General features: G+C 47.6%; 1 protein-coding gene across 1 annotated transcript in view; it reads left to right on the forward strand.

Moving 5' to 3' along the window:
* LOC124062752 (nucleolar protein 4-like) overlaps nucleotides 1-12,296 on the forward strand; it is a 103,235-nt gene that overhangs the window by 53,911 nt on the left and 37,028 nt on the right. Inside the window, exon 6 of the mRNA XM_046395683.1 lies at nucleotides 5,692-5,845. Coding sequence (XP_046251639.1) covers nucleotides 5,692-5,845 — 154 coding nt within the window. The remainder of the gene's footprint in view (nucleotides 1-5,691; nucleotides 5,846-12,296) is intronic.

Raw genomic sequence — 12,296 nt, forward strand, 5'->3', positions numbered from 1 at the left:
TGTTCACTTCTGCTTTCAGATTTTAAAAAAATAAAACAACAAAAAAGCTGTTGATTTAAAATCACAATCTCCACCTCCCACTGTTCCCAATCACACTCACATGACTTCAGAGAGAGAGACTGAGCAGGAGGGAGGAGGAGGAGGTGATCAGGGGAGGAGAGCAGGAGGGAGGGAAGGAGGAGACGAGAGAGGAGAGCAGGAGGGAGGAGGAGGAGCCAAGAGAGGAGAGCAGGAGGAGGAGGTGATCAGGGGAGGAGAGCAGGAGGGAAGGAAGGAGGAGGTGATCAGGGGAGGAGAGCGGGAGGGAGAAGGAGGTGATCGGGGGAGGAGAGCAGAAGGGAAGGACAGAGGAGACAGGAGAGGAGGTCAGGAGGGAGGAGGAGGAGACAGGGGGAGGAGAGCAGGAGGGAAGGAGGAGACGAGAGAGGAGAGCAGGAGGGAAGGAAGGAGGAGACGGGAGAGGAAGCCTGTGAATGGAAGAGAGGAGATGAGCGCAGAGAGAAAGAAACGTTTCCTTCCGTTTGTCCGGTGGCTAACCTGATTAGCTTAGCAACACCATCCGACCAGATCCGGCTGGTGTGCTGTGAGAGCACACACACACACACACACACACACACACACACACACACACACACACACACGCTCAGCTCCGTGAGGCTTGTGGCAGGCACACACAGTGGAACACACTGCAGTCTCATCAGTGCTTCTGCTCAGCTGGCTGCAGTGCGAGCGAGGAAAGAGAGGAGTGACTTGACGAAATGAAAAAGTCGAAACGCCAATCTGGTTGGAGTCTTCTGTGTGGTCTTCCTGCGTCCGTCCGGTTCCTGCGTGTCTCCTTCCGGTTGGCGGTGGGTTGCAGTGAGAGGCTTCGCCTGAACGGGAATGGTCTCAGGATGACCGCCGCTGCGTGTCTGGCGCCGGACGCTTCAACGGCAGCGGGAAAAGCTTTTGTTTCAGACCCAACATGTTTGAATATGCGCACTTTAAATGTCACCAGGCCCCCAGGCTGCTGTGTTTGCTCTGAGCAAATACTACAGAAGCATCTTCGGCTGCCATGCAGAATCTCTCTTCCTCACTTCTTCCCTCCCTCCTTCCACTCTGTTGTTTTCTTCTTCCACAAACTCAGCTGTTCTCCAAGGCCTGCCACCTCCTGCTCTCCTCTTCCTCACTGTCCGTTCATTGAGCTTCTCCTCGTCTTCGTCTTCCTCCTCCTCCTCTGCTCACTTCCTGTTCTTCTCCTTTGTTCTCAGCTGAAGGTTGAAAGACGGTCTGCTCCTCTCACCTACACTTTAGTAAAAATAGACGATAGACAAAAGAGGCTGTTAATTATTCATTCTGGATGCACTTAACTGCTTTGCACCTCTCATAATCTTCACCACAGTCTTCATCACCATCATCATCATCATCATCACTGTCAGGCTGCGTGGTGTGTGTGTGTGTGTGTGTGTGTGGCTCCCACAGCCGAGAGCGACTCGTTCAGACAAACCCAGCCAGTGTGTGAGTCAGTGTGGAGTTTCCTGAAGGTTTGATGTTTAATATTTTTGACATTTTCTGAAAATCAAATCCTCTCAGTACTTTAATTATTCTGTTTGTTCAATCAATAAAAACAGGAGGATAATTTACAAATTTAGTGACTGTAATTGATATTTTTATCATTACAGTGATGGTGTGGGCTCTGCTTGAGGAGTGTGTGTGTGTTTGGTAATCCTCTCTCACACACACACACACACACACACACACACACACACACACACACACGGGAAGAACCAAAGTCAACACAGACACGAGTGAAGCCTGTTTATGTGTTCATCTATCAGACAGGAGCGCTGCTGTTCATCTGTATGCAGATTAGAACAGCTCGTTACTGAGACCATTAATGAGCAACACATGCACACGCACACACACACGCACACACACACACACACACACACACATTGAAAAGACTTTGCTATCCTCAGTTTAGCTGCAGTGGTAGAAAATGGAGGAGAGGAGTAGAAAGCGAGCAGGGAAGAGGAGGGATGATGATGATGCTGATGATGAAGAGTTTTTTGAACGTCCTCGTAGGAGGCCTGGCTGGTGGTTTGTGTCCAAGAGGTCGCAGAAAAGCTTGACTGTAAAAAAGAAACTGCAGTCCGTCTCTTCTCTTTTCCCTTCACTTCAGCCTTTGTTTGCTTTGCTTTGTTCAGGATTTGTGCCATTCAGCATGTAATCAGGCAAACAAAGTCCAAGTTGATGACAATTTTACTCAGCACACCACCGAAATGCAGTTACCTCTTATTGTCGTAATTTGGTTTTGAGTCTTTGTTTTTTATGAGGAGTGAAATCGGGCCTCATATAAATCATCTGTTCTTCAGTCCTCCAACGCGGCGACAAAGAGACGCAGGCTAACCGTGATTATTGCATTGAGATTATATGGTAATTGAAAATGAGCTAATGTGGGCCGGTGATGATAGTAATTGAAAAGGAATTAAGAGTAGATTAAAAGAAGGTCTCATTTGATCATTTGTCAGAGTTGATTCATGCGCCTGGCTGTGGTGAATTAACAGCCTCTGAATAGTCTCTGAGCTGATTAACATGCCGAGCTGCGAGTTCAAACAGCCTGGAATGTGAGCCCTGGAAGTCTTCACTGTTCCCGTTTTTTTACAGTAAAACGCTGTTAGCTGACAGTCTTGATGCCTGCAGCGCCCTTTGGTTTTTGGACCTGTTAGCTCCGTGGACACTGATTCAGATTAAAATGGAGACACCATGTTTTATGTTCGATCTGCTCCACATGGATGCGACCAACGAACGTGGACGCTGAGACGTGTCGAAGTGTCCCAAAACCTGCAGCTTTTCTGAGCTTCGGTCAGCAGCACCAAAATAATGCGCTGACAAGTTACAGATAAAACGAATAGAAAACAACATGACAGTTTTAAAAGCAACCAAACAGCCTTTCCTAACCTGAAAACTCTTCCTTTCTTTCATTAAGTGTAGCATATGACATTTGCCGACAGATCGGTGCTGATGCCAGAGTGTGTGGGTGACACAGTGACTCTCACTGTGGATCGCAGCCTTTCTTATTTAATGACACAGATCCCTGGATAGCTCGACTGGTTCCAGACCCACATGGACTCTGCCAGTCATTGTCAGTGTGTGTAGTCGCGCTGGCTGGCTAATCTGGTGTGGCGAGCTCAGGGAAACTCCTCCTGAGAGAAGCCTCTCTAACGGACAGATATGGGTCAGTGCTGCCACATGCGCTCACTACAGGAGCTGCAGCCATAGTATGCACACAGATATATTTTTTATTTCTCTTTAAATAGAAACAGTGGAATCCCCCGCAGCAGTTCATTTTTTAAAATCGATTGCTCTGTGACAGAAAAAAGGAGCGCTGATCTGATGAGTTAAAGAGAAACGTCCTGGTTTGCTCAGAGACGCCTCCTGCCTGGTCAGGAAGAGAGACGAGGACTGATCGGCGATCGATATTCAGCCTATCAGCAAGTGAACGATTTTTCATTTTCACCTCGATTCTTCCACTCAGAGGAAGGTGTTTATAGAAGCCCTGAGATTCAAATTTGCAGTAAATATAAAACGAAAATGTGTAAGATGAGTGTACACATTTAGAACAAAGCTCAGACCTTCACAAAGTGATCCTGAGACCAAGATTAAATAGTACATTTGTAAAAATCAAAATAGATTAAGCAAAGTAACTTCATCCTGTCTTTGTCTCAGTTTCTGTCCACATTTCTGTTCCTTTCAGGATGTCATCTGTCGCTTCAACTGCTCTCGTTGTTATCGGATCGTTTGTTTTTCGCCGTCACGTGTGCACTGGGCTGAATTATGCATCGTGTTCATGTTGAGAGTCAAGGATGACACGTATGTAAAATACGCAGAAAATGTGACCCGCGAGTAGCTTCACCTGTCTGTCTTTTATTTTGGAGCACTAAAATAACCAGTTTGCTGCGTCTCACCTTCAGTGTCAGTAAGGCCTTTGCTCACTCATTAATCTTTCCGCTCTGCGTGTGTGTGTGTACAGGCAGCTGCAGCACTGAGGACTTCATTACTGAAAGTGCAGGTCTCCTCAGATGCTGATAACAGCTGTAGAGGTGTGTGTGTGTGTGTGTGTGCGTGAGGGAAATCCTGAAGAGAGTTTGAACAAGTGGTGAGGCCTGGCACACGTATTAATAATTTTAATTCAGACTTCCAGAAATCCTGAATTGTGTCAATATGGGACAACTCAGAGCCCTGTGGCTAAAGTCCAGAGCTGTCGGGAGGTGGAAACCGTGTGGGGGTTGAGGTTGTGGATGAACGTGTCCGCCTAACACTGCAGACCTGATCCACTTCAGTTTTTCTCTTTTACATTCATTTGTATTCGCTTCAGGATGGACACGAACCTTTGGCTCTGGTTGAAGTTGATCTTCACTTCTGTTTCTTTCTTTAATCTTTTTGTGTCCACATCTTTCTGTTGTCTATTGCACGCCTCACCTACACAAATCATCTTCGGTCAGAACTGAAACTGAGCTCTGCCACCTCTTCAGTCAGAGAAATACTCGCATTGCTTCTGTCAGTCACCAGCAGATCTAACGACGGTTGAATCTGTTTCATAAAAGCTTTTGAATCCTTTTGATGCGAACGCTCACCTTTTGGAAACTACGAAAAGGAAAACATCGTTTCTTGTGGGGAATGTTGTGTTTTTTTGTTTTCAACGTGTTTTTTGTGGAAAGGTCAGCTCAGGGTCAGCAGGAAAACCATGCCGGGGCGATGCTGGTGCTCCTCGCCGAGCAGCATGTCGTGTTTGATTCGCGTCTCTCGTTTCCTCTGATGTTTGGGTTAAACTGGCGGAGTGGCTGTCTGACACGGCGATGAATAGAGAGATTACAAATGGCTTAAAACCGCTTCAGTCACGAGAAAGTGGCTAATCTGAGTTTAGGTGGATTTACAGACAAAAGATGTCGTCTGTTTGGGAAGGCAGAACTTGGCTGGTTTAGTCGTCTTTGGTCGTCCAGTCATGTTGGCAGAAACAAAAGTGTTCTCCTTTTCAAATTCTCTTTCTGCTTAAAGAATGATCTGCTGGTCTTGGTTTTGAACACTTCCTGTGTCATCACCCTCGCTGTCATCCACTCGATGTCGACACGAGCCTCTCGGTTGCATTTGTGGTGTCCGCAGCGTAAAGCTTGAAAGCTGCGATGCTTTTCATCGACTTAAATCTCTTAAATTAGCTTCATGAATGGAGGAAGTGGGAAGAAGAAGAAGAATCAGCTTTATTGACAGTATATATATTCTTACATACACACACTGAATTCGTCTTCTGCATTTGACCCATCCTTAGTTTAACACACACATGCAACACCCGACAAATTACATGCAGTGAAACACACACAGGAGCAGTGGGCAGCATCAAGGGGGGTTAAGTGCCTTGCTCAAGGGCACATCAGCCGGCTAATGGAGGGGGGGGCATTTGTCACATTAATCACTCCAACACACCCAAATTTTTCCTGCCCGTCCGGTCGGGGAGTTGAACCGGTGACCCTCCGATCACAAGCCGCTTCTCCAACCTCTAGGCCACGGCTGCCCCCATGACTCATTGCCTGCTGTTGGACGTGTTGTGACTCTGGTGACTGAAGGTCGTTAGACTGTTGGACTGAGTTCTTTGTGGGTCAGTTTGATTGCCGCGATATGAAATGCTGACGTGTGTGTTTCGTCTCTTTTGGTCAGGATGACAGCTCACTGAGCAGCGAGGAGGAGGCAGAGATGAGCGAGCCCACGTGGCTAGCAGCTGATCTGGGAGCAGCGTCCAACCTGAGCCCGGCCGGCCGAGGAGAGAGGATGCGCCACAGTCCCCAGAACGCCCACAGCAAGGAGGACGACGGTAAGGATCTGCTGGATTTGAAAGTGTCGCTGCCAAGAAGAACCGCTTTGTTTTGTTCTGGAGATCCTGAGTTTCAGGTGGTGCCAGATGGTGCACAGATAGAAAAGACGTAAAAGTCTTTGTCTTTGCTCCTCGTGCTCAGCGTTCCAACCACCGCAGCACTAAAAAGAGACGCATCATACTTTAATTAAATTGTCCAGTTCGTGTTGCGACTTTCTGTCATTCTCTTTGAGATGTGGACAGACGGTCTGCTCTGACAGAAGCGTAGTCACGCTCAGCGTCAGCTGCCGTGTTTCAGTTGAGATGCGTGTTAGCGAGAAGCAGCCATCTTTAATGTATTTCCCTGGGAGCTTGTGGCAGCACGGTCACAGTATAATAATCATGCTGAGGGACTGCTCTTCGTTCTAACGCTGAATGGAAGTTTTTATAGCAGCAGCGCTGTTCGTTGACAACACAAACGTTTTCTTTCGCTTTCCGCCGCGCTCCTCCTCCTCCTCCCTCCTGTCACTTCCTGTCTGTGCCTGCCGCCGTTTCAGGCTTCACACTTGTTATTCCTGGTGTGTTCCTGCACTCTGAGTCATGTTTTACATCCAGGACAAGCAGCAGACTGTGTGTCTGGATGTGTGTGGTGTTTGTATCAGTTTATCAGATGCTGGTTTTGCAGCCTCTTTGTGGAAACCAGATGCTTTGATCTTTGACAAAACAGCAGTAAGAAGCCAGGAGGGATAAAAATGTTCATGTCACAGAAGCTGTTGGACTGCAGGATGGAGACCCTCACACTGTCACTCCTCTTCCTCTCTCTGCCACTCTGCGTCCCTTTGTTTCTCTCTCCTCCCACCTGCCTGCCTACCTGACACTCTTTCACACAAACACACACACACACACACACACACACACATGCACACACACACACACACACACACGCACACAGCATTTGTCTCCCACCTGTTTCTCAGCTTTTCTCTCTGTGCTGAAAGGCTTCTTGCTGTGTGGCAGGCTCACCTTGAAGGCAGCCATATTGTTTCATAATGTTGCATGAATTCAGCAGCTACCTGCAACTGTAACAAGAGTGTGTCCATGTACTGTAATGTGTGTGTGTGTGTGTGTGTGTGTGTGTGTGTGTGTGTGTGTGTGTTGATGTGAGCGGGGTTGACAGCTCAGTGGCAGGAGGGAGTAAGTGCTCCATCCGATCTCCATCAAGATCTTTGTCTCTCCGCTGCTCCTCAGAGCTTCAGCCGGATGAAGGATGATGAGGTGAGGGGAAGAATGAAGGGATGAGTGGAGGGACGAGGTGGAGGAGAAGTTCAGGTTTATGTCAAGTGGAAGTAGAGATTTTCTTAATTGTTCACCACTGTTCAGGTTCATTTTGTAAGAGAGTTTTAGTTTAAAACATTCAAAACATGAACAAACATCAGCAGAATGTGAGGAAACAACAGAGCTGATGTCTGTGTTGTGTAGCAGATCTACTGAAGTTAGAAGTTACCACTAGAGGCGCTATTTGGGAGAGTTTTTCCAAGAAAAAAACTGCTGTTGTGTACCTTTAAAGAGGTGCTGTTGGGATTGTGACTGACACTGAGAAAACAATCAGCAGGTTAGTCACTTGCTTTAAACGTTTGCTCTTCTCTGCCAGTGTGGCACGAGTGCTGCATTAGCAGAGGAACCGCCTCACCGGGTTTGTGATGCAAAAATTGCCTTAATTACTTAATCAGTTTATTTTCATGAAAACACTACTAGGTTTGGATGGAAGGAGGGAGAGCTGTGTGTGTGTGTGTGTGTGTGTGGCACAGTGTGTAAGGCCTTGTCATTAAAAGGTCACTCTGTTCTCTACACCTCATATAGAAGCCAGCTGCAGACGGTTGTAGGCGTCCAAATGCCACCACACTGAGAGGCAGAGCTGAGGTGTTTTTCCTGCTCAATTAGGCTTCCATCAGAGCGAACAGGCAGGCAGCAGAGCCTCATCCTCTTCCTCTAATGTACAGGAGTGTTGGTGGTGATGGCCTGAATGCTGGCCAGATAGATGCATCTATACGAAATGGTGGGGGGGCAGGCTTCCCAGGAGTCCTGAAAACTGAAAAGAGCTTGTGGAAAAATGAAATAGGGCCATATGAAATGAAAGCACGTCCTTGACAGCAAGTAACGCCCTGAGGAAAAGCCTGCCTTGGACTTTTGCTGTTGATGGCTTTTCAGTTGTCTTTAAAACTTGAGCTTCTGGGATGTCAGTCAGTGTGTTTGCGAGCATAAAACACATGAATTTTGAACCAAGAAATTTCACTTTCTTTACATTTGAAGTGTTTGCACGAGCTGTGCTTTGTAATTACCTCAGCCATGTTTCCTCCCCTCCTGCAGCTCTGAAAAGGTGTCTGAGAGCAGGGCTGCTCGTGTCTTCTGCTGTTGCTATGAGACTTTATGAAACCTGCTTGAAGTGTGGCAATCTCAAATGTAAAAAGCTGGTATATTTTTAACTTTTATTACTGTTTTCTCCCAGTGCTGAAAGCCCTCTAAGCTGTCGGCAGCAGCTCTTTCCCTTTCTCTGACAACGAGGAGATGGAGGAGCTGCTTTGGAACCAAGCCGCACAAAGCCAAAGAGCTTGTGGTTAATGTAACTCCTGAAGTTAATGTCAGGTGGGCGGCTTCCAAACCAGCGTGCTATCAGGGCATTTAACTGGAAAAGGCAGACCAGATGTCCTGCCCAGAAGCAGCCAGTAAATCACCTTTAAGAGCTTCTGACCGCCACCTCGCTTTTCTTCTTCTGTGCTCCACTCCACTCAGCAGTGACAGCTGAGGTGAAAAGCTTTTTCTGTGCGACGCTTCAGAGCGGCAGGCTGAAAATGTGCGGCTCGCGGCCAACCGATGAGTCTTGAAGGTTGCGTCAAAGATGCTGTGATGTGCGTGTGTCCCAGCAGATTTGTGGGCTTTCCAGGAAACCACGTGCAAGTAAACTGGATCAGAAACCAAACCAAATCATCTGACACACAGGTTTTGACTTCAAAAAAATATATGGAAATTACGTCAGTGCAGTTTGAGCTGAGAGAAGAACAAAGCAGCGAAGCTTCTCCTTGTGTGTGTGATGCCTCCTTTGGTCTGAGCGCCGTCTCAGCACCAAACAAGATTGTGAATTCAGGTGCAGTTAATGAGCTGCGTTCTTAAACCAGCATCAATGATTTTTGTGCCTAATTTTAAAGCAGGTTGAGTCATCTCAGTGTCGTGAAAGCTGTCCCTCACTGTGAGGACGATCGTCGCTTTCTCCGTTCCTGAACACTTTTGCTCTTGAAGATATGTGGTTTTGATTCGACGGCTGCGAAATTAGGCGCCAGCAGCAAGCAGGGCTAACCTTGACTCGAGCTGTCACGGTGAATTTATTCACCAGTGCTATAGGATCCAACCTTGGACGGAGCTCATGCTGGCTTGCAGGGAAGCTGGCTCACCGGGTCTGCTTGTAGTTGCAATAGATTCATTTCATGATGCTGTTTTTCAGCTTTCTGAGAGGGCTGCTTGTGGGTGTGTGAGTGTGTGTGTGCGTGTATGCGTGTGTGAGCACACACTCTATGCCTCTCCACATCATTCTGACTCCGAGGGGCCACGCTCTTTACAAGTGGCCCCTCCATCGCCTCTCAATCCTGGCCAGCGAGCATCCTCTCATCCCCGCGGGGCTCTGAGAGACGTCCACAGCAGACCCCCTCGGCGCCGCTGACCGACCCGCCTGAGAAGCTCCCGTGCTGGCAGAGTGCCGGGCCTCCTTTCCCGGAGCCTCTTGTTCTGTGGAAAAGGCGTCGTGATAAAGAGGGCTTGTCAGAAGATGGAGCGGACATTACTGGTCCTCTCCAGAGGGGAGACGAGACGGAGGGATGGAGAGAGGATGAGATGGAGGCCAAGGATGATGTTCAGTTCAAAGGGAAACGAGGAGGAGAGGAGTGCATGGAAACAAGGAGAACAAAATGGCGGGCGGATAGATAGAAGCCAATATATTGATCTGCCCACATACTGAGCTTGATATTGTCCGCGACGACTGATATCGCAGACGTTCCATTAAAATTCGTTTCCCTTTTTCTTTCTAATGGAGGAGTGAATAGACGGAGAGAGACAGGGGACGTCCCTCCTATACTCCCCCCTCCTTCCCTCCCTCCCTCTCTATACATCCGTCATTTAACAAGCTTTCAACACTCTATTCTACATGCATATGCAGATCAGACACAAGTCTCTGAAATCACTTTGTCCTAACTTGTACAGAAATATCTAAGCTCTGTGTTAATGTTCCATCCTTTCATCCATGCCGCTGCTTAATCCTCCTCCTCTTAGATACAAATCATTATCTTGGTATGATTCAGAAATCTTCGGTACACAGTCCTCAGTGGGCAGATTGTGTAAATTGTGTTCCCTTATTACAATAAGCCGGATCATCTCTATTACAAAAATTCTGAATAAAAAATGTGGGATCTGGTAGTATTATCTAGAATACAGAGACACACGCACAGCTAATCCCCCCAAACAAAACCTTGACGGGTATCGCAGATGTCCATACGGTGTGTAAATGGCTGCACGCGGCACACAATTGAATGTTGTCTCCTGGCGTTTTATCTCGTCCTTCTCCTTCATCAGGAGCTCCGGCAGACACCGGGAGTCAGGAGATCAGGACTGACGAAAGAAAGACGAGCAGGTCGTGAAGGACGCGGTGTGGTGTTCCTCAAGGCTCCGTTCTGGGGCCTCTGGTTTTCTGTACACGTCCTCTAACCAGCATTATTTTACAAATACAGTAGCAGTATTCATTTTCATCACGGTGCAGATGGCACGTGTTCTATCGTTGTATATCATCGTTTCGTGTTCCATCTGCCTAGAAGATGCGACCGTCGTGTGTTCGTAAGTCCAGCGATGCAGCTTATAGAAACAGAAAGAAAGGCAGAGTTAAGCAGACCTCCAGCTGGGCCTGGAAAATGTAAATTCAGGACTCCAAAGACCAGCTTGACTGTAACACAGCAGCACAACTGAAGAGTTTTCACACATTCAAACCTCTCGGTCTTTAATTGTTTCCTGTGAAGCCTGCTAGTTCTCCTCAGTGTCTCAGTGATTAGTCTTCCCTCTCAATCAGTTTAAGTGAACTGGGCCTGGAGATCCTTAAATTTGTCTTACACATACATAAAATCATTCACACAGAGTTGATCCCACAATTTGAAACCTCTACGTGAAATGTTTATTTATAACGTTCATACAGACGGGCGGATGTCACTGTAACAGATGAACAGTGTAGATGGGCATGTGCGCAGCAGTCGGGTGGAGATGCTGCTGTATACGTGTGGTGAGCACACACACACACACACACACCATTTTGGTGCCACCCCGGGAAGCTGCACATGTAGCCTCTGTGTGTGTGTGTGTGTGTGTGTGTACACACAGTAAACACTCGTGTTGGTGCTGTAGGCCAGTGGCCCACATGGTCTAATGTGGTGCAGCAGAGGAAAGTAGGGCAGTGGGAAACAAACGGCAGGATGACTTTGATGCCCCTCCTCCTCCTCCCCCCCGTCCCCCCTCCTCCCTGCTACCCAAAGCCGAGTGAAGAGAAGAGGGGCAGCGAGGGGGGAGAGGGTCTGAACCGCAGGATGGATGGAGGGGTGGAGGTCAGGCATTCAGCTGAATTAGAAAGCGCGTGGGATTAAATCATCCTCTCTGTCACCAGTAAAGTGGATGTTACTGGATGGAGGCCAGCAGACTGAGAGGAGGATCATTTCACTCTCAGAGACTAAAACCGGAGCTCAGTTTTTCTTTTGATAGCATCACTGTACAAACACTCTACAAGTAAAACCAGGAGCGATGCTAATGACGTGTGTGCGTCGTTTGTAGGCGGCTCAGCGTTGCTATGAAATGTCCTCATGACGGACGGTTCTGCAGCGTCAGAGTTCAGCGCCGATGCAGGAAGCAGTTTGATAGGTGTGAGGTAAACGTGTGGTGGGCGGGACTCTTCAGCTGTAGTGAGGACTCACAGTTTGCTATACCAGCCCAAGCAGGTTCATAAGTTATTATTGCGTGTGTGTGTTCTGTAAAGTATGATGCAATTTCATGCATTTAAGAGAATCCATAGCACACTGTGAGTCTTTATTACGGCTCGTTGTTGAGGTGTGTACAGGTGAGTATATGTAGTCATAATGCATTATAAGCCCTTCAGTCAGTGTCTAGTTTATAACCAGTCAAGAGTCTCCATAAGACATTAGAACGTCATCATGAGTCAAATCTATAATGTTTTATGGCTGTTGATGACCGTGTACGAGTGCTGTCATAAAACGGTATGAGTGCATTATAACACACCACGAATGCCCCCATAACACACTGTGGGTGTGGTTACCGTGAATGTATGAATTAGCCATCCACCAGCGATGCGAAAACGTACGACTCGGAGCTCTAAAATCACAGCTCGGTCTGTCGTCGGCGATTTGATTCGATCGGGTCTGAACAGAAAGTTTAC

Source organism: Scatophagus argus, chromosome 8, assembly GCF_020382885.2.
Source record: "Scatophagus argus isolate fScaArg1 chromosome 8, fScaArg1.pri, whole genome shotgun sequence".
NCBI classification, from domain to species: Eukaryota; Metazoa; Chordata; class Actinopteri; family Scatophagidae; genus Scatophagus; species Scatophagus argus.